The 24701-nt window shown below is 47.0% G+C and overlaps 1 protein-coding gene across 3 annotated transcripts in view; it reads left to right on the plus strand.

Moving 5' to 3' along the window:
* HNF1B (HNF1 homeobox B) overlaps positions 1-18402 on the plus strand; it is a 61603-nt gene extending 43201 nt beyond the window's left edge. For 2 of the 3 annotated variants that reach the window (XM_017864107.1, XM_017864108.1), the window contains exons 7-9: positions 2255-2449; positions 4224-4342; positions 17438-18402. In XM_017864107.1, the coding sequence (XP_017719596.1) occupies positions 2255-2449; positions 4224-4342; positions 17438-17458 (335 nt within the window). In that variant the 3' untranslated portion in view covers positions 17459-18402. The remainder of the gene's footprint in view (positions 1-2254; positions 2450-4223; positions 4343-17437) is intronic. The other variant, XM_017864110.1, reaches the window with a different exon arrangement.
* The last annotated feature ends 6299 nt before the right edge of the window (positions 18403-24701 follow it).

The following is a 24701-nucleotide window of genomic DNA, read 5'->3' on the forward strand; positions in this document are numbered from 1 at the left end:
TATATGTATATATATATATATATATATTTAGGTACTAAGTGAATCAAAATTTTCCCTGGGGCTAGTCTATATCTTTCTATTTTGCACTTTCTAATATCCTCTACTCATATTTCTCTATCATCTCACAATGCTCCTTAATTTCCTATTCAGATGGGCTACACCAGAGTGCACACTGACCTTAGAAGGATGGCTGTGTGTGTACATATCTGTGTACACTGGGGTAGACAGAGCATGAGGAATGGTGAGAATCACCAGAAAACTGCTGAGGCACAGAGGTCCTACACTACGGAGTGTCAGGACGAAGAATTGGTTGCAGGCATCCTTATCTAACTGACTGATGTGTTGAGTACCACAGGCCCTGCCTCAGAATTGCAGAAGCCCATGGAGAAGGTGGTAACAAATTATGTGGCAGGGCCAATTCCTCATTCTCTACTCATTCTCACCTCTTCATCCTATTCTCTTCCTCCTCTCTTCCATGGACTAGATAGCAGACTTCCCAAGCAAGAACCAGTGCCCAGAAACAGAAACAGATGAAAAGGTCCAGACTTACCCACTGAGGGAGCTGGAATGACATCAGAGGCTTTCAGTCCTGGAATTGAGGCACATTAGGATCACAGACTGCATTGAAAATAAGGTTCCTGGGCCCCACCTCTGAAGGTTCTGACTCATTAGGTCTTGGGTGGGGCCCAGGAATGTGTATTTGTTAAAGAGCTCCCCCAGATGATTTCCGAAGCACACGCAGGTTTCAGAACTATGCCTTCAAATGTCATCCACTCTAGACAGGATCATTTGCTTTTCTGGGCAGCAGTTTCCCAAAAAGAGCAGCAGCAGTGCTCTGAGATTTCTCACAAACAGCAAATCCATGGGGCTTCCTGGGAGACTGAGACCGTAAGCAGGAGGTAGGCAAGTGAAACATAGTAATCAGGATGTCTGGTGAGATGCTGGCTTGAGGAGATGCTGAGCCCCCTGGGGAACTGGAGACAGTGCTGTTCTCAGGGTGATCAGAGCATCGCACCCCCCAGCCCCCACCCAGGAGAGCCAGAAGCTGGATTATCCCCCTGTCCTTTCTGCTCAGGGGTCTCGCCTTTTAGGTTTCTGATAACAGTATCGGCTAAAGCTCTGAGTAGGCAATTGTTGAGGACTCTGTGTTATCTCCATTGATGACTTCCCACAAACCTGCTTATGAAACCGCCTCCATTTCAGGAAAAGCTCTCTAGGTGTCCCTTCCACATCCACCTAAAACAGACCTTTTTCTGGATTCCTTCTTCATCCCATTCTTTCCCCAGTTTCCCAGAAAGCAAGAACACAGGAACATAGTCGGCCCCAGGAAGGAGGCCCAGGTGTCTTCTCTCCTGATCGTCCTGTCCCCACTCCGAGCCTACCTTAGCTGTCTTCCTCCGTGTCGCTCTTAGGGAGGAGATAGACCGTGGGTACCAGGGGATCCAGTCCTCCCAGTTCTGGCTCAGGTTCTAAAGAGGCCTCAGGATACAGACACAGTTCCAAGTCACAGAGGCCCTGACATCCCCAGAGCAGAAAGATGGGAAGACCCGCTATAAGTGCCACGAGACAACCTTTAATGTACTACTTCCTCTTTCTAAAACCTGGTCCTTTTAGTTTCACAAGCCCTATCCTGCCAGATAAGATATGCCCACTTCATAGACTGGCTGAGTTCCAGTGTTTTCTCCCGTCTCTGTTACAATCAAGGGAGTTGGCACCTGACATCTCTCGGGGTCTTTGTACAGTCTACTAAATAAGGGTCTCCAGACTTCACACTCCTGGGACTATGGAAGTTGTTTTTGATCAAAATTTGGGTCCCTGCACACTCCTGCCCTCTACTGGACAGACAGATCTGGGCAATAACCTGTGCTTCAGTTAACTCTGCCCTGCAGGCACCAGGGCAAGCCTCTCTCACAGCCTGGCATGGATGGAGTGGGCAAGCAGAGCCAGCTTTTCCAAAGCCCTGCTAACCTCAAGAAAGCTAAGTTTGGGAGGTCACAGGATGACTTCGGGAGACTCTCAGGCTTTAGTCAGATCTGTTTAATGCCCGTCTCCAACCCACAACTCACTGTGGAATTTGAGCAAGTAAATTAATCTCTCCAAGTCTCCATTTCTTTAAACTCACCTCCTATGCAATCTCCTATGTAACAGGCTCAGCCCAGTGACTGGGACTTTGAGCAGGGGCTCAAATGATGACATCCATTCACCTCTTCTCATCCCAGGAGCTGTCTCTGATCTCTTCCTCTTGCTCCCACAGGCCTCAACACTTCCCAAGCACAGAGTGTCCCTGTCATCAACAGTGTGGCCGGCAGCCTGGCAGCCCTGCAGCCCGTCCAGTTCTCCCAGCAGCTGCACAGCCCTCACCAGCAGCCCCTCATGCAGCAGAGCCCAGGCAGCCACATGGCCCAGCAGCCCTTTATGGCAGCTGTGACTCAACTGCAGAACTCACACAGTAAGGACACGGGCATGTGGAGGGAGGGAGCACTGAGGACCCTCAGTGGCCAACCACTTTCCCTCTCTGGGTCTGAACTTTCTCAGAAGTTTATTGGCTTGGTCGCTTTTCCGTGCCTATGATCAACCGACCAAGACAGTTTCTTAAGCATAATTCGTGTGTGTTGCTGTACCTTTTCTAGTCCTCTCCTCTACCCTTGAGATTCCCAGGGAAAGGTTTGAAGAGGACAGTGTAGGCCTACAGATGAAGGGGAGTTGGAGCCAGACAGCATGTGGAACACACACCGCCAATTTCCCATTCCAACACCTCTGGAAAGGATCGCACCCAGAAACCACCAGCACCTTTTCCCAGTGAACCTCAACTTAGCCTTTGCAATCTCAACTTCCAAGCAGCCATTATCAGATGATCAGAGTTGGCATCTAATTTGCATCCCGTTTGCCTTCCCTAAAATAGAAGAATCTTCTAGAGCCCTGTGTCCTATTTATACACCACAAACACCTCTAATCAAGAACCAGGAACACAAGTGAAAAATACCAGTGGCACACCGTCCTGGGCATTAGAGTTTCTTCCTCCTTGCCACCCTTGCATCCCTGCACACAGACTTTTTCTCATATCCAATTTCTATACCTACCCCAAGCCTACCTTTCGACCACTTATTTCTCATCCAATCTCTGCCTTTCATCCTGAGTCCCAGGCTTCCAATCCTCTGGCCAGGTCTGGCTATAGCCCCTGACACAGGAGTTTGGGGAGGAATCATGGCTTCTCTGCTTCAGAAACCCCAAGGAAGTGTTCAGTATAAAGCACTAGTCTTAGATCAGACAGACCTGGATTTAAATCCTGGCTGTGATATTTACCAGCTATGTAGCCTAATGCAAGTTACTTAGCCACTCTAAGCCCAATCTCTTCATCCACGAAATGGAAGTAGTATGCATTTAGGGTCATTATGAGCATGAAATAAACATAGGGGTGAACTGCGTTTGGTAAGCATAAAGAATTATCAAGATTATTTATAAAGGGACTCCTAGAAGGCAATGATGGTGGAAGAGATTTGTGTTTCTTCTCTAGCTGCATCGGATAAGCTGTGGGTCTGGGGGAGAACAGCCAAGTCCAGCCTTCTATCTTCAGGGCTCAATCCCCACTCAGGCCTGTGGAGCTGGTTTCTGAGCACCATCTCACATTCCAATCACATTTTAGTGGCTTCTGAAAATCTGCCACAGCCTGTAGCACAGTCTGAGACCACATGTGCCCCACTTCCCATCCTCCCAGAGCGTGTCGATGTGCTCCCCACTTACCCCTATCCCTTCACCTGGCCAGGCTTCCTCAGTGGCCAGGCCTGGGTGGGACAGCCAAGAGAGTGGTCACCAGTGACCTGTGGACTGCTGAGGCTCAGCAGGCCTGGCCACCCATGAAGAGAGAGCCCATGGTGCCCCAGACCAGGAAATAACCTGCCTCCCTGCATGAGAAGGGCAAGCTGAGGCAATGGCCAGTGACCTTCACCCCCGTTCCATACCGGAGGCCTCCCTGTTAGGCCCCATGTTCTGAGAACAGTCTGGTCTCTCCCTCAGAGCCAAGCATCCGCATGCTTTCGGGAGTTGGTCGTGTGACTTGGAATTTACATGAATCTTATGGATAACTCATAAAAGAAATCCCCGCTATAACCACCACCCCTTTTATCTGCCTGGGGAGATGGGAGCTGTGGTGTGGGATGGGGGCTCCGTAGCTGTGTATGTGCCTGTGTATGCACCTTGATTCTGTCTTTACTCTGTCTCTCCAGTGTACGCACACAAGCAGGAACCCCCCCAGTATTCCCACACCTCCCGGTTTCCATCTGCAATGGTGGTCACAGATACCAGCAGCATCAGTACACTCACCAACATGTCTTCAAGTAAACAGGTAATGCCAGCAGGATTTGCGGGGGTTGGGGTGTGGGCAGGGTGTGACTAAGGCTATTGATATGCAGAGGGTGTGGCAAGCATGGACTTGGCCAGAAGTTAGGTCCTTCTGAGGCCCCCTGCTACTTGCAAAGGGAATCCTTAAGGTCCCAGGGCGAAGAAAGGGCCACAGGCTGAAAGGGCTTGTTGCTCCCCCAGATTCCCCAGTAAGAGCACTAAACAAGGACAGAAGTTTGATAGGTTGCTGGAGCCTGGATGACATAGAGTGCTTAGACATTGAGATTGAGTGTTCCCTAATAGAATGATCGTGGAAAAGGTATTTCCAAGGAAGACTCAGGAGGACAGGTCCCCTGCTGAGGTTCCTGCTTTGCAAGAGGGATCCATGAGGATCCACAAAGTCGTCGGTGGGGAAAGTAACCAGGAAGTCAGAGGTCCTGAGGCTGACTGCCTTTGACCCAGAACGCCGTAAGTCCGGGAATGACCCAGTTATGTCAAACCATGGGGACTCCCAGTAGACAGCCTGGCTTTTCTAGGGGTATGCATCCACTTGCGGTTTTATCAAGAAATTTAGAATCAACTTCCTGGTGCACTGAAAGTGGGGAATCCAGAGGCTTAGTCACTGTTTCAGTTGATGACTAAGCCCCACCTCCGAATAGAGGTGATGGAATAGTAAAGACAGGCAGCTGATGGCGAGGCTCTTTGCTGCAGCTTGGACAGCTGGACCGCAAGAAGACACCAAGAGTTAGAAAACAGGACAAGCTGTCTGAATACAGGTGATGATTCCAGAGTAACACAATGAAACCTTTTAGTAGCTGGGGTCTGTGCAGCGTGGGAACTGTTTGGCCTCTATCGATTACTAGATAAGTAGGTGACAACCTTGAACTTCATGTCAGAGGCTCTCAGCAGAATTTGGTCTTGTTGATGGTCTTTTTTTCATCTGAGCCCTGCAAATCACACTTCATCCACCGCCATGGGCTTCCCAGGAGGTTCCTTCATGGGATCAGGATTCTCTATCCTTTCCTTTGCCCCAATCTCCTCCCAGCCCTAGAGTGTAGGTGGAGCAGGTGGGTTCTACTCCTAGTTCTGCCATTTGCTTGGTGACCTTGACCTCCCTGAGCCTTCATTTCTTCATCTTTAAAGTGAGAGTTGTAACATCTGCTTTTTCTGCGGATTCAGCAAGGTTGCATAGATTAAGTAACTGGTGTCTTGGGCACTGAAACACACACACGGCCAGGGCAGCTGGACTCCGGAGCTGGGCGTAGAGGGAGAGGTGTGTGGGACCTGCTTTGTCACTCTTCTCTCACCCAATAGATGAAAGGACAACTCCTCGCTACCCTGCCTTTCGACCCCCGTGCGAGTTCCCACTCTTTGTAGTGAGCAGGGAAAACATTTATCTGTGCTCACAAATCTCAATCGGGGGGCAGCCAGGCGCAGCGGCCCTCCTTGGGAATACCTTCCCCTTTGAAAGGTTTATCAATCCATCTGCCGCTTGGTCAGCCCCAGACAGGACCATGATTAATTATTCCTGTCTTTCCCAAGTTGACTTTGATGGTTGCTTGTTGAAACAAGTCCTCTGAATTCAGGAAATGGTCTCCTAATCAAAATACTTTAAGATGCTCCCTGAGACGCTGCACCAGCCCCCTACTGGCTTCTCCTCTCCATTGGACAGAGTGGCCAGCCGACCTTGAAGTTGCATGAGTGGCCTCCCAGAACTGCTGTGACATCGTCTCCATGTCCCCAGATATTTCAGTAGTCTGGCAATAGACTCATTTCTGTGATGATGAGGATGATTATTACACTTAGGATGAAAACTACTCATGTGGCACGTTACAGTTTATACTTCTCATGAACATTGTCTCATTGTGTTCTTTTTACTGCAACCTCCTAAGTACAAAGAAATAAAGTAAAGCCCAGAGATGAAGAGTGACCTGCCCAAGGTCACACAGATGATAAATTCTAGAGCTGGACCTTCAGGCTTTGATCTTTGACTCCAAATACTTGCCTTCCACTACCCATCTTTAAAATTCTATGGTAACTGCTGCCACTCTTGTCTTTGTGGTCAGGAACAAGAGTAAAAAAGTAAGTTCGCGGCCGGGCGTGATGTCTCAAGCCTGTAATCCCAGCACTTTGGGAGGCCGAGACAGGCAGATCACGAGGTCAGGAGATCGAGACTATCCTGGCTAACACAGTGAAACCCCGTCTCCACTAAAAAATACAAAAACCTAGCCAGGCGAGGTGACGGACATCTGTAGTCCCAGCTACTCAGGAGGCTGAGGCAGGAGAATAGCGTAAACCCGGGAGGCAGAGCTTGCAGTGAGCTGAGATCCGGCCACTGCACTCCAGCCTGGGAGACAGAGCGAGACTCCGTCTCAAAAAAAACAAAAATAAAATAAAAATAAGTTCAGTTACTATATTCCACTCAGGAAACATTCTTCCAACAAGTTGAAAGAGAAGGAGGAATGGGAAGGGCACAGTGAGGTAAAATGAGGGTAAAGGTGCTGCCTCCTGACAGCAGAAGGTACCCAAGGTGAAGACAGTTTGTACAAACTCTGTTCCTAAGGCAAAGGGTCAGAAGTGAGTTCTGAAAGAGACCTGATGGCAATTCTGCTTTTTTGTTTTTGTTTTAAGGTCTTATATTCCAACAGGAATTGCAAATTCACGGCTGGCGTGTTCCAATTTATTGCTTATAGCGATGTCTGTTTGCATCGCTATAAAGAAATATCTGAGGCTGGGTAAAAGAGGTTAAAAGGCTTATGGTTCTGCAGGCTGTACAGGAAGCATGATGCCAGCATCTGCCTCTGCTGAAGGCCTCAGAAGGTTTACAATCACGGCGGAAGGTGCAGGCAGGGCAGGTGCATCACATGGCGAGAGTGGGAGGAGGAGAGAGAAGGGGGAGGCCCTGGGCTTATTTATTTATTTATTTATTCATTCATTCATTCATTTATTTATATTTTCATGTTTTGAGACAGGGTCCTATTCTGTCACCCAGGCTGGAGTGCAGTGGCACTATCACAGCTCACTGCAGCTTTAACCTCCTGGGCTCAATCAATCCTCCTGTCTCAGCCTCCAGAGTAACTGAGACTACAGGTGCACACCACCATGCCAGGCTAATTTTTGCATTTTTTTTTTGTTTTGTTTTGCCATGTTGCCCAGGCTGTTCTTAAACTCCTTCGCTCAAGTGAACCACCTGCCTTGGCCTCCCAAAGTGCTGGGATTACAGGTGTGAGCCACCATGCCTAGCCCTAGACTCTTTTAAACAGCCAGATCTCACGTGAACTAACTCAAGCATGAATTCACTCACTCATCACCAAGGGGATGATGCTAAGCCATTTTTGAGCGATCTGCTCCCATGATCCAGTACCTCCCACTAAGCCCCACCTGCAATATGGGGAATCACATTTCAACATGAGATTTGGAGGGGACACACATCCAAACCATATCATTCCACCCGTGGCCTCCCAAATCTCATGTCCTTCTTACATTGCAAAATACAATCATCCCTTCCCACTAGTCCCTGAAAGTCTTAACTCATTCCAGTATTAACTCAAAAGTCCAAAGTTTCATCTGAGACTCAAGAGCAAGTCCTTCCACCTATGAGCTTGTAAAATAAAAAACTATTTACTTACTTCCAAAATACAATGGTGGTACAGGCATTGTGTAGATGTTCCCATCCCAAAAGAAATACATCAGCCAAAAGAAAGGGGTAACACCCCACGTAAGTCTGAAACCCAACAGGGCAGGCATTAAATCTTAAAGCTCCAAAATAATCCTTGATTCCATGTCCCATATCCTGGGCACATTGGTGTGCTAGATGGGCTCCCAAGGCCTTGGGCAGATTTGCCCTGTGGCTTTTACATTCTGAGGTTGCAAGCTGCTAGTGGCTTTACCATTCTGAGGTCTAGAGGGTAGCAGGCGCATTCCGACAGCTCCATTAGGCAGTATCCTGCTGGGGACTCTGGGGGGGTGCGGGGACTCCAATCCCACATTTCCCCTCAGCACTGCCTTAGTGGAGGTTCTCTACAGGGGTTCTGGGCTCTGCCCCTGCAGCAGGCTTCTGCCTGGGCACCCAGGCTTTCTGATACATCCTCTGAAATCTAGGAGGAAGCTGCCAAGCCTCCTTCACTCTTGCATTCTGTGCATCTGCAGGCTTAACACCACATGGAACCCACCAAGGCTTACAGACTGAGCCCTCTAGAGTGGTGGTCTGGGCTGTATTTGGGGCCCTTTGAGCCAGAGCTAAAGCTAGAGCAGCAGGTATGCAGGGATCAGTGTCCGAAGGCTGTGCAGGACAGCAGGGCCTTTGGTCTAGCCCCCAAAACCGTATTTTCTTCCTAAGCCTCTGGGCCTCTAATGGGAGGGGCTGCCTACAAGATTTCTGAAATACTTCAATGCCTTTTTTCCATTGTCTTGGCTATTAGCACATGGGCCTCTTTAGTCAAGCTAATCTCTCTAGCAAGTTGTTGCTCCACAAGCCACTTGAATTCCTTCTCTACCATAGGGTTAGGCTGCAAATTTTCCAAACTTTTATGCTCTGCTTCCCTTTTTAAATGTAAATTCCAACATTCCAAATGTAGGTTATTCCTTTGCTTCCATAGCTGATTGTGGGTTATTAGAAGCAGCCAGGCCACATCTTGAATGTTTTACTGCTTAGAAATGTCTTCCCTTAGATACCCTAGGCTATCATTCTGAAGTTCAAACTTCCACAGATCCCTAGAATATGGACACAATGCAGCCAAGTTCTCCACCTGGGTGTAAGGAGGGTGACCTTTGCCCTAGTTCCCAATCAGTTCCTCATTTCCATCTGAGACCTCATCAGCCTGGCCTTTGCTTTCTATATTTCTATCAGGATTTTGGTCACAATCACTTAACAGGTCTCTAAGAAATTCCAAACTTTCCTTCATCTTCCTGTCTTCTTCTGGCCCTCCAAACTCCCAATCTCTGCCTGTTGCCCATTGCCAAAGCTGCTTCCACATCTTCAAGTATTTTTGTTGTTGTTGTTGTTGGGCAGGGGCGGGACGGAGTTTTGCTCTTGTTGTCCAGCCTGGAGTGCAATGGTGTGATCTCGGCTCACTGCAACCTACACCTCCCGGGTTCAAGCAATTCTGCCTCAGCCTCCCAAGTAGCTAGGATCACAGGTGCGGGCCACCACGCCTGGCTAATTTTTTGTATTTTTAGTAGAAACAGGGTTTCACCATGTTGGCCAGGCTGGTCTCAAACTCCTGACCTCAGGTGATCCACCCGCCTCGGCCTCCCAAAGTGCTGGGATTACAGGCGTGAGCCACTGTGCCTGGCCATCTTCAAGTATCCTTATAGCAATGCCCCACTCCCAGTACCAGTTTTTTGTTAGTCCATTTGCATCACTATAAAGGAATACCTGAGGCTGGGTAACTTACAAAGAAAATACATTTAATTGGCTCGTGGCTCTGCAGGTTGTACAGGAAGTGCGGTGCCAGCATCTGCTTCTGGTGAGGGCCTTAGGAAGCTTACAGTCAGGGCAGAAGGTAAAAGGGGAATAGGCATGTCACATGGTGAGATAAAGAGCAAGAGAGAGAAAGGGGCGATCCCAGACTCTTAACCAGATCTTGTGTGAATTAACTTGAGTGAGAGCTCACTTATCACCAAGGGGATGGTGCTGAGCCATTCATAAGGGATCTGCCACCTTGATCCAGTATCTCCCACTAGGCCTTACCTCCAACACTGGGGATCATATTTCAACATGAAATTTGGAAGGGACACCCATCTAAACTGTATCACTAAGTATCAAGGACATACAAGTGAGGGGAGAGAAGGATTTCTTGGTCAAATATGTTGGGGGATCTGCTGGATTCCATAAAGTTAAATGCCACTGGGCAGGGCTTCTTGGAGCATTTCACTTGCTGATGTGTGCACTGACCCAGGCAGTTAGCATGCACCTTGCTCGGGTCAAAGGGACACATCCCAAGCAGTGCTATTTTAGAGGCATCGTACAGTGGTAGGAAACGCCAGCAGACCTGAGCTACTTTCAGCTCCATCACCCCCTGGTATGTGACCTTGGGCAGTTAATTGCTTGTTGGGAGACTCAGTTTCTTCATCTGTAAATGGGGAAAATCCCACCCCCATCTCACAAAATATTCAACGTGCCTAACAGAATGCCTAGTACATAGTCAAGTACTCAGAGTGATTGCACCCTCCCTGTTTTCTCTCCCATCTGTGATCCTTTAGGAGATAGTTGTCTCTCATTCCAGTGACTTTTTTTTTTTTTTTTTTTTGAGACGGAGTCTCACTCTGTCACCCAGGCTGGAGTGCAATGGCGTGGTCTCAGCTCACGCAACCTCCTCCTACTGGGTTCAAGCGATTCTCCCGCCTCAGCCTCCCAAGTAGCTGGGACTACAGGCACATGCCACCACATCTAGCTAATTTTTTGTATTTTTAGTAGAGACAAGGTTTCACTATGTTGGCCAGGCTGGTCTCGAACTCCTGACCTCTTGATCTTCCCGCCTCCGCCTCCCAAAGTGCTGGAATTACAGGTGTGAGCCACTGAGCCCGGCCTAGTGACTCTTTCAATATCCAACTCAGTGCTTGGTCTACATGCAGTCAAAGGAGGCTGGGATAAGAAAATGACTCAGGATTACTACCATCTCTCAAGCACATCCTACCTCTTGGGCCTGGGCTCCAGATCCCTGTTTCCCATTCTCCTGCTGATACACAGACTCCCCATTCACCCACTTCCCAGGAAAAAAGGAAATAGTTCAGGGCCTCTCAAAGCACTCATACCCTTTGGGCTTAGCCGAATGCCTGGGCTATATTAGATGTTCAGTAAATAACAACGAATGAATGAATGCGGAACTCGTATTTTTTGATGCCTCCATATTCCAAGAAGCACCCCAGATGCTTTTCTAGCTTACATTTCCTGGAGAACCCTCTTACCCATTCTGCAAGGTCGTTATTTTTATACCTGATTTACAAAGCAGAAAACGGAGGTTCAAAGACAGGTGTGGATCTGGTCAAGTTCAAACAGATCATAAATTCCAGAGCTGGACTTCCAGACTGGTTTTCTCACTCCAAACCCATTAAACAATGTTCATCTTCCAATATCCACTTTTAAGCACCCGTAATAGCAACCTAAGGCTATGCAGGTATAAAGCTAAAGCCAGGATTTGTACTTGTATCTGTCCGATCCCAGTACTTCCTGTTGTCAAGGCAGACATGCCCCAAGGGCCTTGGGGATTACAGGTCAGGAACTCCAGGCTGGGACTTCTCGCTGCCAAGGATCCTTCTGCATCTACTGCCATCTGTCCCCTCCAGAGCACATACCTCTCCCTCCTCCTCAACTCTTGGGTGCTGGCAAGTTATCTCTGAGTGGGTTTGTGCCTGAGTTCAACAATGCCCCGCTAGTCTGGAAACAAGACCACAGCAAGCACTGACCTCAGAACAAGTGTAGGCAGGTTGTGAACCAACTGCTGTTTCCACAACGTTCTCTCCCCGCTGCTTGACTTCCTAGTTTATGGGAAGGTCAAGAGAGGGCCCCCAGAGCAGTAACTAGTCAGGGCGCTGACACGGGGAGGGGGGAGGGAGGTGGCCTCAACATCTATCCCCTTCAGCTGTTCCCGCTCTCCCAGCTTCTTCACTGGGTAGGGAAGCAGAGTGTTCTGATGGTTGGAAGCATCGACCTGGGAGTTAGGCAGATCTGGGCTCAAGATTCTATCACTGTCTACCTGTGTGACCTCAGAGAAACGTCTAAGCCTCTCTGAGCCTCTGTTTGCGCACCTGTAAAATGAAGATAATGATACCTCTTTCATGGGATCACTGAAAGGACTAACTGATTAAGATTTATAAAATACTTACTCAGCGCATGTCCCAAAGGAAACACCCAGCCCATGGAAGCTGGGTCACTCTTGACTTCCCCTGCTGGCATCCCTGAGCGGCTCTGAGTTTGGGAAAAGGACTTTAAGTAGCAAAAGGCATTTATTTCCCCCTGTTGAGGGGGTTGAAGGAAGTGCTTTCACATAGGGGTGCAGAGCACAAGCCTTGCTGTTGTGAGACCCTGGCCAACTTACTTATCACTTCTCCAGGCCACACTTCCCTCATCTGTAAAACCGGAATTATAATCATGACTTTTTTTTTATACTTTAAGTTCTAGGGTACATGTGCACAATGTGCAGGTTTGTTACATATGTATACATGTGCCATGTTGGTGTGCTGCACCCATCAACTCTTCATTTACATTTGGCATATCTCCTAATGCTATCCCTCCCCACCCTCTCCCCCCACCCCACAACGGGCCCCAGTGTGTGATGTTCCCCTTCCTGTGTCCAAGTGATCTCATTGTTCAATTCCCACCTATGAGTGAGAACATGCGGTGTTTTGTTTTCTGTTCTTGTGATAGTTTGTTGAGAATGATGGTTTCCAGCTGCATCCATGTCCCTACAAAGGACATGAACTCATCTTTTTTTATGGCTGCCTGGTACTCCATGGTGTATATGTGCCACATTTTCTTAATCCAGTCTGTTGTTGATGGACATTTGGGTTGGTTCCAAGTCTTTGTGTGAATAGCGCCACAATAAACATAAATGTGCATGTGTCTTTATAGCAGCATGATTTATAATCCTTTGGGTATACACCCAGTAATGGGATGGCTGGGTCAAATGGTATTTCTAGTTCTAGATCCTTGAGGAATCGCCACACTGTCTTCCACAATGGTTGAACTAGTTTACACTCCCACCAACAGTGTAAAAGTGTTCCTGTTTCTCCACNATCCATGTCCCTACAAAGGACATGAACTCATCTTTTTTTATGGCTGCCTGGTACTCCATGGTGTATATGTGCCACATTTTCTTAATCCAGTCTGTTGTTGATGGACATTTGGGTTGGTTCCAAGTCTTTGTGTGAATAGCACCACAATAAACATAAATGTGCATGTGTCTTTATAGCAGCATGATTTATAATCCTTTGGGTATACACCCAGTAATGGGATGGCTGGGTCAAATGGTATTTCTAGTTCTAGATCCTTGAGGAATCGCCACACTGTCTTCCACAATGGTTGAACTAGTTTACACTCCCACCAACAGTGTAAAAGTGTTCCTGTTTCTCCACATCCTCTCCAGCACCTGTTGTTTCCTGACTTTTAATGATCGCCATTCTAACTGGTGTGAGATGGTATCTCATTGTGGTTTTGATTTGCATTTCTCTGATGGCCAGTGATGATGAGCATTTTTTCATGACTTTTAATTAATGGAGCTACGATGAATCTCACATAAGTTCATGGTCATAGAAGTGACTTATGTGTCCTCACTGTCTCCATTTCCTCACCCTCAATTCTCTCTTGAGATCACTGCAGACTGGCTTTTGTCCTCACACTTCACTGTGTCCAGCTCACGAACACCTCCCTGCTGCTGAATCCAATGGTTACTTTTCATCCTCTGTCTTTGACACAACTGATGCTCCCTCCTTTTTTCCATGTGAGTTTAGGATGCTACCATTCCTGATTCTTCTACGGCACTGGCCACTTCTCATCTCCTCAGCTGACAACTCATCTTCCCCACATTTATGTGTTGGAGGGCCCCAGGCCTCATTCTTTGGCCTCTTCTCATCTATGCTCACACCTGGGTGATCTCCTCCAGTCCCATGGCTTTAGGTCAAGTGTACACGCCGATGGCTCCTATAATTCTATCTGCAGTCCAGTCTTCCCTGAGCGCTTACTCACAAATCCGGTGCTTCTTTGGCAGGGACAGATGCATGTCTAAAATATCTAATAAGCCTCTTGAATTCAACGTGCCTAAAATAGGAACGCTTCATTTTGCCCTAATTTCATCTTATCAAAATTGCTTCCTCCATGGGCTTCTCCATTTCCAAAACTGGCACCAGTTATTCAAGTGAGCGAGCTGAGAGTATCCGATTCTTCTCTCCACATCACATCGGTCCATCAATAAGTTCTACTAGGGGGCCCTCAGGATGCATCCTAAATCTGGCCTCTTCTCACACTCCCATCAGGACTGTCCTAGTCCCAGCCCAGGCCCCCTTGTCTCTCCCTGATCTCCTTAGGTGGCCCCTGCCTGTCTCCCACTTCCACCCTTGCCCCACTAGGCTCTGTTCACCAGAGTGATCTCTTACAAAGAGACATCAAGTATGTCAATCCCCTGTCAAAACTCTCCAATAGCTTTCCATGACAACCTAACTAAAACAGAGACATACAGGATCCTATGTGATTATGCCACTGCCAGTGTCACTGTTCTCACCTCCTTCCTCCCTCCATCGCCCGCTCAGCTTCAGCTGTGCCAGGGCTGAAGAGATCCCACTCCAGGACTCCTGCATTTGTGGTGTCTGCCCGGAGCTCTTTTTTTCTGTGCATTTTTACATGCTTGCCCATTCACTTCATTCAGCTCAAATATTACCACTTCAAAGAGGCCTCGCCTGATTCCCCTATCTAAGGTAATCTCTTTTTCCTCAAGCTGCCCTAACCTGTATGCTTATTTTTCTATGGAGTGCTCATCTCCACCTAAAGTTGTATTATGTGTGTGTGTGTGTATGTGTGCATTTGTTTACTTATTATTCAAAGCCTTCACTAGGAGGTAAAGTCTGTGAAGACGTGGGCAGGGTCTTGTTTACAGTTGCATCTCCAGTGTCTAAAAAAGTGCTAAGTACACAGTAGTCACTCAAACATATGTTAAATGAATTCATGATAATCACCTACTTCAAAGGGTCAGTGTAAGAATTTGAGGCAGTGATGGTTCTGAAATCCTTAGTATGGTGCCTGGCACACAGTAGGACATCGAAAAATGTTAGCTCTTACCATTATATAACAAATCCTCTTAGAGTGAGGATGCCCTTCACATTGCCACAGCTACCGCACCTTTCAGATGGAGGGCCCCGCGGTCTCTCAGAGATCTTCTGGGCCAGGCCCCCGTGGGGCTGCATGTGCTGGGCCTCCAGTTCTAAAAGACCACAGTGCACCCCTTATCAGATGTTTGTGTTTAGACTCTGAAGGGGGCAAATAACTCTAGTTCCTTTGACAACATTTTGGGCTCTGCCACCATTTTATTATGTGAGCAAACATTTGATAGCTGGGAAGCCCATCCCTAATGACAGGTCATAGAATCTCACTGGCGTCTCCTTATCTGCCCTTCTTGTTTGCTCTTCTATTGAAACCTGCAAGGTCACAAGCCGTTTTCTCTCTCCTCCACCTGAAATCTGAAAATTGGAAAAAGGCTGATAGTGAGAAGTAAAGAGACTTGAGAGTGGGGGTGGGCCAGGGGAGGAAGAGGAGGCAAAGGGTATCAGAGGACCCTGACCAACGTCTCAAGAATGTAGAAGGATCAGAAGCCTGTCTCCTCACATGCACACACTGCTCAGCTCCACTCTGTTTTGTTTTGTTTTGTTTTTTTGTGAGACCGAGTCTTGCTCTGTTGCCCAGGCTGGAGTGCAGGAGCGTAATATCGGCTCACCACAACCTCCACCTCCCAGGTTCAAGCAATTCTCCTGCCTCAGCCTCCCAAGTAGCTGGGACTACAGATGCGCACCACCATGCCTGGCTAATTTTTGTATTTTTAGTAGGGACGGGGTTTCACTATGTTAGCCAGTCTGGTCTCGATCTCCTGACTTCATGATTCATCTGCCTTAGCCTCTCAGGCTGCTGGGATTATAGGTGTGAGCCAACGCGCCCAGCCTTCAGCCCCACTCTTAAGAGCACTGAGGAGCAGCACGGGCTTGGGCTAAAGAACCCCATGCTAATAATAACAGTTGTGCCAAGGACCACTCTCAGGACTCCGCAGGTGTTGACTCGTCGAATCACACAACAACTCCCATTTTATAGGGGAAGAAACTGAGGCACACAGAGAGTAACTTGTCCAAGAGCACGAAACTTAGTAGAAGGCTCCTTACCTCCAAGCATGACTGAAAGAGCACACTCTGAGTGGTCACCTAGACAGCTAGTTTGAGGCTGTGGCTCCACACTCTCCTAGTTCTTAAACCTTGGATAATTCACTGACTCTTTTAGCCTTGTTTTCCTAATCTGTCAAATAGACATAATGGTATCCTCATATAGGGTTATGGTTGCAGCACTGATCAATGTGGTAACAGTGGCCTTTAGTAGTATTTGTAGGCATAAGTGTGTGTGTGTGTGTGTGTGTGTGTGTTTGGGGGAGATCTTGAGAGAATAAGCCACTAAGTCAAAGGCAGAACCTTAGATGCCAAAAAAAGCAAAAGGGAAGGAGGAGACACAGGGAGACAAAAAGACTCCCCAGAAGTGAAAAGGAGAGCAGGGACGCTCCATGACGGTTCAAATGAATAAGGCCCGGGCACTGGAGGGCGAGGCTGCCCTGAGTTGGGTGAGGTGGCTTCTCTTGAGGGCTTCTCCAGCCATTCTGGGGTCTCCTGCCCTGGTCCACCCACAAGGATGGCATCAGAGGCCTTCAGCCTTTGGATCCTTTCCCTGGTCCTCTGGGTTTCTTATGCCAAAGTAAGAAACCTGTAGAAAGCACTTTGCAGTTTGCAAAGCTCCTTCCTGATGAGTAGTTTGAGTGGTCATTTTCTCATGTGCTTTCTGGCCTTGCGGCCCTAGGTGAGCAGCACTGGCACACCCTGGGAACTTGTTAGAAATACAGACTCTTAGGCCCACCGCAGGCCTACAAGTCAGAATTAAACCAGAATCCACATTTTCACAGGCTCTCTGGTACTTGTGGGTCCATTAAAGTTTGAGAAGCATTAGTATAGGAGACCTCAGCTCTTAGAGGTCTTAGGAAGAGACCCTTGCTTCCACAAGAGGCAAGAGCTCACCATCCAGCTGCCTTTTCAAGCACACTGAGCACTCTATAAATGCCACTGTCACAGAAAGAGGGGCCCAACTCCAGGATTAAGGTCAGCAAGTTAGGACTATTTCAAGGTCCTCAACAATTCACTTCTCTCTTCTGAAGTGGCCAGGAAAGCCGGCTCCCAGGTTTTCCTGCAGGAAGTGTGCCTCAGCATGAAAACTGCAGAACTGAGCAGACACGAGGCCCCAGCCCTCCACCTGCTGCCCTTTGCTGGTTGAGTTGGGCATCAGCTCCCTTAGAGAAGCCAAACTAATGGCCCATGTCCCTGCCAAATGACACAGCTGAGCACTCGCCCTCCTCTCTCTCTGCAGTGTCCTCTGCAAGCCTGGTGATGCCTACACATCACTTACTTTGTGCGCAGCAACAAGGACCGTGTTTTCCACACCATCAGCCTCTGGGCAGCTGTCGTGGAAAAGCCCAGTGACCTGACAAGCACCTGCGAGAGGTCCCTGCTTACCCGACGGACGTCCTGCTGGCACCTCAGACAATCCACTCTCAGGAGGCACATCCTGAAGCCCAGCTTCCCTTCTATGCAGTATTGCCACGATGCCTCGCCCACGATGTCAAGGACCCTGTCCGTCCTGGAGGTGGGAGACAAGGAACCGCCGAAGAGGAAGCAAGAAAGCCGCACTGTCTACGTTGTGATCCTTCACTGAACAAACTGATGCGAAAACTTGAATCTGTTACTGAAACGAGGAGAGGAGGACACGTGCTATTGAACTGAGCCAAACACACTGTAAATATCTGCAGACTCCCTCCCCTGCCCCCATCCCAAATGATCTTGAGATTTCTTTTAAAGAAGTAAATTTGTCTAATGGCTGTAAACTATAAACTACTGTAATTAAGTGCAATTTCCCCTTTGTGTCCTCTCCCCTCTGCCTTGTATATAATACTAAAGTGTCTAATAGTTTTCTTTGTAAAGGTCAGAGTCAAAATTTCAAAAGTGATCTGTCCCCTCTCTCTTCCTTCATGGAGAAACACCCTAAGTGGGAAGTGAAGCCCCTTGTCCCCTCCCTCGGGTCTGGACACTCATGGGGATGGCATACCTTGGACTAACTACCAGCTAACTCCAGTCTCCTGACATTAAGACACACCTCTGGATCCCTGGAGGGACTGAACGTAGTGTGTCAGAGTAACATGCCAGCTTCCTGTGGGCCAGGAGTTCAGCCGTGCACTCCCTAAGAAACCCCAGGGCAGGGAAACTGGCTGTTTGATAGCAGAAGAAAAAGTTGCAGTCTCAGAAAGCCTTCCATTAAAACAATTTATTTTATCACTACCCAGAGCCTCATATTTCTGTCTCCGATACTTTCCCTGCCATGGTTCCACCAAGGACCCCTGGCCTCTGATCTCCTTGGAATTTTCTGTGTACTCCACTGGGATCATGTAGTGTGTCATCTAGGGGTGTAGAGAGGCGGGTGGCCTTCTCTTGCCATCATGTTCCCGGTGTCTTTGTGTAGGCTTTACTGCTAATTGAGGCAAAGGAGAGTTGATTTCCCTAGTAAGACTCCACAAGTCACTCAGAGGGAATCTGGCTGGAGCAGGAGCTAGCACCCTTTTCTTCCCTGCAACTCACAGGGGTAAAGTCATAGAGTCAACTCCTGGTGGGTGACCTGTGTGATAGAAACAGACAAAAAGTAGGATGAATGAAAACCCTGCCGGTAAATTGTTTAGCCTCATTTAAAGCATTAATTCCAGACTTTCTTCCTGCCCTCCTTTTCCTTCCCTTAGAGCTCTCAGTCACTAAGTGAATGGGCTCTTGTGGACATCACCTCTTGCCCAAGATTCTCTCTCTGGCGGGGATGCTAAGGAATACAAACAGTCCAAACAGTAAAAAGCCAAAGGCCCAGAGACTCCACCAGCGGGGACTTTACCACAAATAATTCAGTGCTGACTCCAGGAGAAAGGAAGATGGACCTGTCTTCTTTGCTGTTTTCTTTTTTGCCAAACAGCATGGGCCTACCGGCCTGTGGTTCTTCGCTTTTAGGCAGAGCATGTCCCAGTGGAAGTGGAAGCAAAGATTGTGCTAACCAGGCCATGAGTGATGGATTTTTTTCAAAATTCCATTGTAGTGGGAGATTCAATTTTCAGTGAGCTGGGCAAATTTACTGAGTACCTACTCTGTGGCCAGAGCAGGAATGGATGGATATGAAAATACTGACTTTAATTGATTCCTAGCTCCCCCTAACAGTATAATTTGGATTGAAACAGTCAAGAGAAAAAATCCATGACTGGGTTGAGGAGGGCTGAGGACAAGGCCAAGCACTACGTATGGAGAGAGGCCAAGATCCCCTTTCATTAGTTGAGCTGTCCTGTTGGATGGCTCCTGTGAGCTCCGGGAAGGGGAAAGGAACACAGGCCTCAAGCTCCAGCCCCAATTGAAGCCCTGTATCTGGACTCGTGTTGTTTCTGGAAAAGCAAGCATCTGCTTTTGGTAGATTTTAGATCTTGCATTTAGACCCTGAAAACCCAGAAGGTCGTATTTATCTAACAGGTCCTCTGGACAGAGGTGTAGATGGAAGAGAGGGAGGATGGCTGGGTTGGGGACAGTCTCTAGAGAGTTTTCCTAACCAGATCCTGTTTGAACCAAGATATGTAGACAGCTGACCCTGGCAACTGAGAGCCCCAAGGATGGTTAGCTTCACCTTTCTAAATCAAACAGGGACCTCCCTCCACTGGCTATACAAGGGCCAAGGGAAATCACACACTCTGAGGATTCATTGGCAAGCTTCAACCTCCACACCTTCCTCCCACCACCTGATGGACCAACCATCTCCAGGGTCTTTTCATACCCTGACCCAGGCTCACAGACAGATGGTTCCATTTTTATCAGAGCCAGCTGTTACTTTCTAGGGTGAGCCTGGGGAAGGCAAATTTCATTTTAACATCCATGGATAGGAAATAAAATCAGTACTGAAAACCTGCCTTAAACTGTATTAAACTTCTCCATGCTAACCAGTTACGGGGTATTCCGCCTAGGCAGAGATACTGCAGTGTAAGCTGCTGAATTCAGGTAGATAAGAAAGAAGACAATGCAGACAGTCAGGGAATCTGAGCTCTTAGCCCACAGCTGGGGGCAAGTCTTTGAATTATCTTTAGAGCCAGAATTCCTTGATTAGAATCTCCAACTCCACCATTTAACCTCCCTGGTCCTTAGTGTCCTGCTATGTGAAGCTGGAATGATAATGGTAGTATCTGCTTTATAAGGTTGTTTGAGAAGTAAGAGGGTTAATATATGTTAAACACATAGAACTGTATATACAATGGGTATTGTGTGTTAGTATCATCTCATCCCAGAGTGCCTTCTCCTGTAGTCTTGTGTAGTCTTCTGGGTTTGGTTGACATTTTCAGATAACTTCATCACCAACTTGACGTTTGGTGAAAAAAAAGAAAAACTGCCCATAATTGGTAACATGTTTTTGTTCATTTGTATGGTATATGGCAAATCTCAGTGGTAAACCAAGGCTGAGTCGGGAAGGAGGGGCCTGACGAGAAGAGAAAGGCTTCACTGGGGAGAGTCTTTGTCCTCCTTAGGAAAAGAAGAAGATAGAACGTGATGATCTTACATGAGTGGGAGGGCCACAGAGAGCACTGGGAAGATGGAACTAAAAGTGGCTTTGTGTTCTAAAAAGTGGGTTGGGGATCATGGAGGAGTCCAGTGAGCAAGGAAGAGTGAGCGTCAGGAAGAGGTGGGAGCTAACTTCTGTCCCAGGAAAATCAGGGTCAGTGTGTCCCCTTTGACTTAGGAATTAATTCAAATACGCCATCCAAAGCTGCTCTAGAAAATGAGATATGACATATCCATGTCTTCACACTTCAAACACATCCCAACAGCATCACACAGGCTGAATATTTATGAGAAATTGCAATCAGCTGAACCAAGTGCCTGTTAGGTCCCTCCTCCCCAACCCCCTCCCTCCTCCTCTTCTGCTGGGTGCAGAGGTCATTCTAACCGGACAAATACTGGATTGTCTGCTGAGATTTATAACATGACTGTTTTACAAATGAATCTTTAGAGTGTGCAGGACTTTGCACGTGCCTGGATGAACATTCCTTTTTCCTGGATGCATGCCTATAGAGAAAACACTTTCGAAGGGAGAACCCACAAAGCAAATATGAGGGGGACAACATCAAAAGCAGGAAACACTAAAGCAGGCTTCGCACAATCTGCATATGTACGTTTATGCCAACAGATCACGCAACACAAAAACAAGATGTTTCTTTCTGCCATCTTTTATTTTTTCACCAGATACACACTGTTATATTCCCCAAAGAAAGATTTCTTTCCTGTGCTATATTGTCTTGACATCATTAATGAACTGATATATTAAATTATCCCCAATTAATTATGAAGGTTGAAGGTAATAAATGGATAAAGCTAATTTTTTAAAAGACCAAAAAATACCAGTATAAGGAAAACATGTCAGATTTCCTGAGCCATTACAAGATCTTCTGTATATATCTTTGCTTTTGGAAACACATAATCCAAAATAATATTTCCCCTTCATTTATTCAAGAAATACTTACTGGCACTTGCTGCATGTCAGGCACTATCGTTCTAGACACGAGATACATCAGTAGACCAAATACACAAAAATCCTTACCTTCATGAACCCTATATTCTAGTCATGGAGATAGCAAATAAATATGTGAATATGTGTATGTGTATGTGTGTGTCAGATGATTTAAAAAATCAATGCAAATTATAGCAGGTAAAGGAGATACTGGGGGTAGCCATCTATTTTTATTTATTTAGTTTAATTTTTTTTGAGACAGAGTCTCACTCTGTGGCCCAGACTGGAGTACAGTGATGTGATATCAGCTCACTGCAACCTCCGCCTACCCGGTTCAAGCAATTCTCCTGCCTCAGCCTCCTGAGTAGCGGGAACTACAGGCACACGTCACCGTGCCCAGCTAATTTTTGTATTTTTCAGTAGAGACAGGGTTTCGCCATGTTGGCCAGGCTGGTCTGGAACTCCTGACCTCAGGTGATCTGCTTGCCTTGGCCTCCCTAAGTGCTGGGATTACAGGCGTGAGCCACTGTGCGCAGCCTGGTAGCCATTTTAAACAGGATGGACAAGGAAGAAGAGAGTGGCCACAGAGAACGTGACATTTGAGAGCCCCAAGGTTGCTGAGTGAGCCACGTGGACATCTGGGAGGAGAGCATTCCAGGCAGCGGTAACAGCAAGTGCAAAGGCCCTGAGGCAGGAAAGAAACGTATATCAGAGCAGCTAGAGCAGAGAGAGAGGGAAAGTTCTGGTTCAGAGAGGTAAGCAGGTGCAGGGGCACGACGACAAACGGCCTTGTGGCCATTTGTAAGGACTTCTGCCAACTGCTGTAAGAACTTTGGCTTTTACTTTGTGTGAGTTGGGAGCCAGCAGAGAATTTTGAATACAGCAAGGATAAGATATGACTTATGTTTTAAAAGGATCCCTCTGACTGCTGAGCTTTTGGGGAAGGGCATGCCAAGAGTGCCAGCAAAGAGACTATCAGGAAGTTGTTGCCATAATCTAAGCATGGGTGATGAGAGGTGATCTGATTGTGTATTTTGAAGGTAGAGGATTTGAAGATACCAGGATTTCCTGATGGTTTAGGTGTGGAAAGTGAGAAAGAGAGTGATCAAAAATAATTCCAAGATTTGGGCCCTAAACAAAGTAGGAAATAGAAATTAGTGTTGTCGCCAATTGTGGTGGCTCACACCCATAATCTCAGCACTTTGGGAGTCCAAGGCAAGAGGATCTTTTGAATCTTGGAGTTTGTGACCAGCCTGGGCAACATAGCAAGACTTTGTCTCTACTAAAAATTTTAAAAATCCAGGTATGGTGGCGTGCACCTGTGGTCCCAGCTACTCAGGAAGCTAAGGCAAGAGGATTGCTTGAAGAGGTTGAGGCTGCAGTGAGCCAAGATTGCACCACTGCACTCCAGCCTGGGCAACAGAGCAAGACCCTGTCTCAAAAAATAAATAAATAAATAAATAATAAAAAATGAAAATTTTAAAATCCCTGCTGCTGTAGAAAACGAAAAGCAATGTTACACAAACATATGCTCTATCTTGGTTATTCTTTAAAGTGGTACCTTAGCAAGCATCTTAGTAGTATGTTATGCTGTGATGTGATATTATCATATCCCTAATATGATGTCAGGCTCTTCATATCCCTAATATCCCTAAATGATGTCAACCAAATGACATTCATTTGGTTGATGTATTAGTCTGCTCTCACACTGCTATAAAGACATACCTGAGACTGGATAATTTATAAAGAAAAGAGGTTTAATCAACTCACAGTTATGTGGGCTGTACAGGTTTCTGCTTCTGGGAGGCCTCAGGAAACTTACTATGATGGTGGAAGGTGAAGCAGAAGCAAGCACGTCCTACATGGCAGGCAGGAGGAAGAGAGAGAAGGGGGAGGTGCCACACACTTTCAGCTCACTAGATCTCGTGAGAACTCTAGCATGAGACAGCACTGGGGGATGGTGCTAAAACCATTAGAAACCACCCTCATGATCCAATCACCTGCCACCAGGCCCCACCTCCAACACTGGGATTTACATTTTGACATGAGATTTGGTCGGGGACACAGAGCCAAACCACATTAGTCAACAAGTGTTTATTGAGTGCTTACTATATGCTACATACTCCTTCCTCTAGGCATGGGAAGAAAAGCAGTTTAAAAAAGGTCACTTCCCTATGGGATTTACATTCAACTGGGAGGGAGCCAACAAGAACTAAACAATATACTAAATGTATACTAAATAAACAAATATGAGTGTTGATACATACTAGAAAGAAAAACAAAGCAGAGAAAGGTGAAAGGGGAGGGTGGCAAAGGAGGTGGATTCATATTTGCATGGGTATTACTTTGCTTTCCAAGATAGGATTTCTTTTGGGCATCCTGACCAAAAAGATAACTGAGTGAATATTTCTGAATCACCTGCACTGCCTGCTGAAGACTTCGTTTCCCTACTGCTTCCTCCTTTAGGAGATTCTATCAGTTCCCCCTTGCTGCTGTAACAAATTACCAAAAATGTGGTGGCTTTAAATAACAGAAATTTATTCTCTTACAGTTCTGGAGGCCAGAAGTCCAAAATCAGTATCACTGGACCAAAATCAGGTTGTCAACAGGCTGTCACTCACTCCAGAAGCTTGAAATTTAGGAGAATCTTACCTGGATTCTTCCAGCCTCTATTGGCTGTCAGCAGTTCTTGGCTTGTGGCCACATCACTCCTATCTCTGCCTCCATGGTCACATTGCCCTCTATTCTGTGTCAAATCTCCCTCTTCCTCCCTCTTATAAGGATACATGTGATTGTATTCACAGCCCACTGTGTTGCTTAGGATAATCTTCCTTAATCACATCAGCAAAGACCCTTTTTCCTTTTCATGTATCATTTACAGGATGGAGGGATTAGGACCTGATAATCTTTGGGGGTCATTATTCAGCCTAATACAGAGACTTCATCACAAACCCACACATTCAAAGCTAGAAAAGAGAACTTAAGGTGATACTTTTCTTTTGTACAACTTTTTCCATTATAATTCAGCATTATTTTCAAAAAATAGGTTGTCTTGTCCAGGAAA

This window comes from Rhinopithecus bieti, unplaced genomic scaffold, assembly GCF_001698545.2.
Source record: "Rhinopithecus bieti isolate Rb0 unplaced genomic scaffold, ASM169854v2 scaffold_74621, whole genome shotgun sequence".
In the NCBI taxonomy this organism is placed as follows: domain Eukaryota; kingdom Metazoa; phylum Chordata; class Mammalia; order Primates; family Cercopithecidae; genus Rhinopithecus; species Rhinopithecus bieti.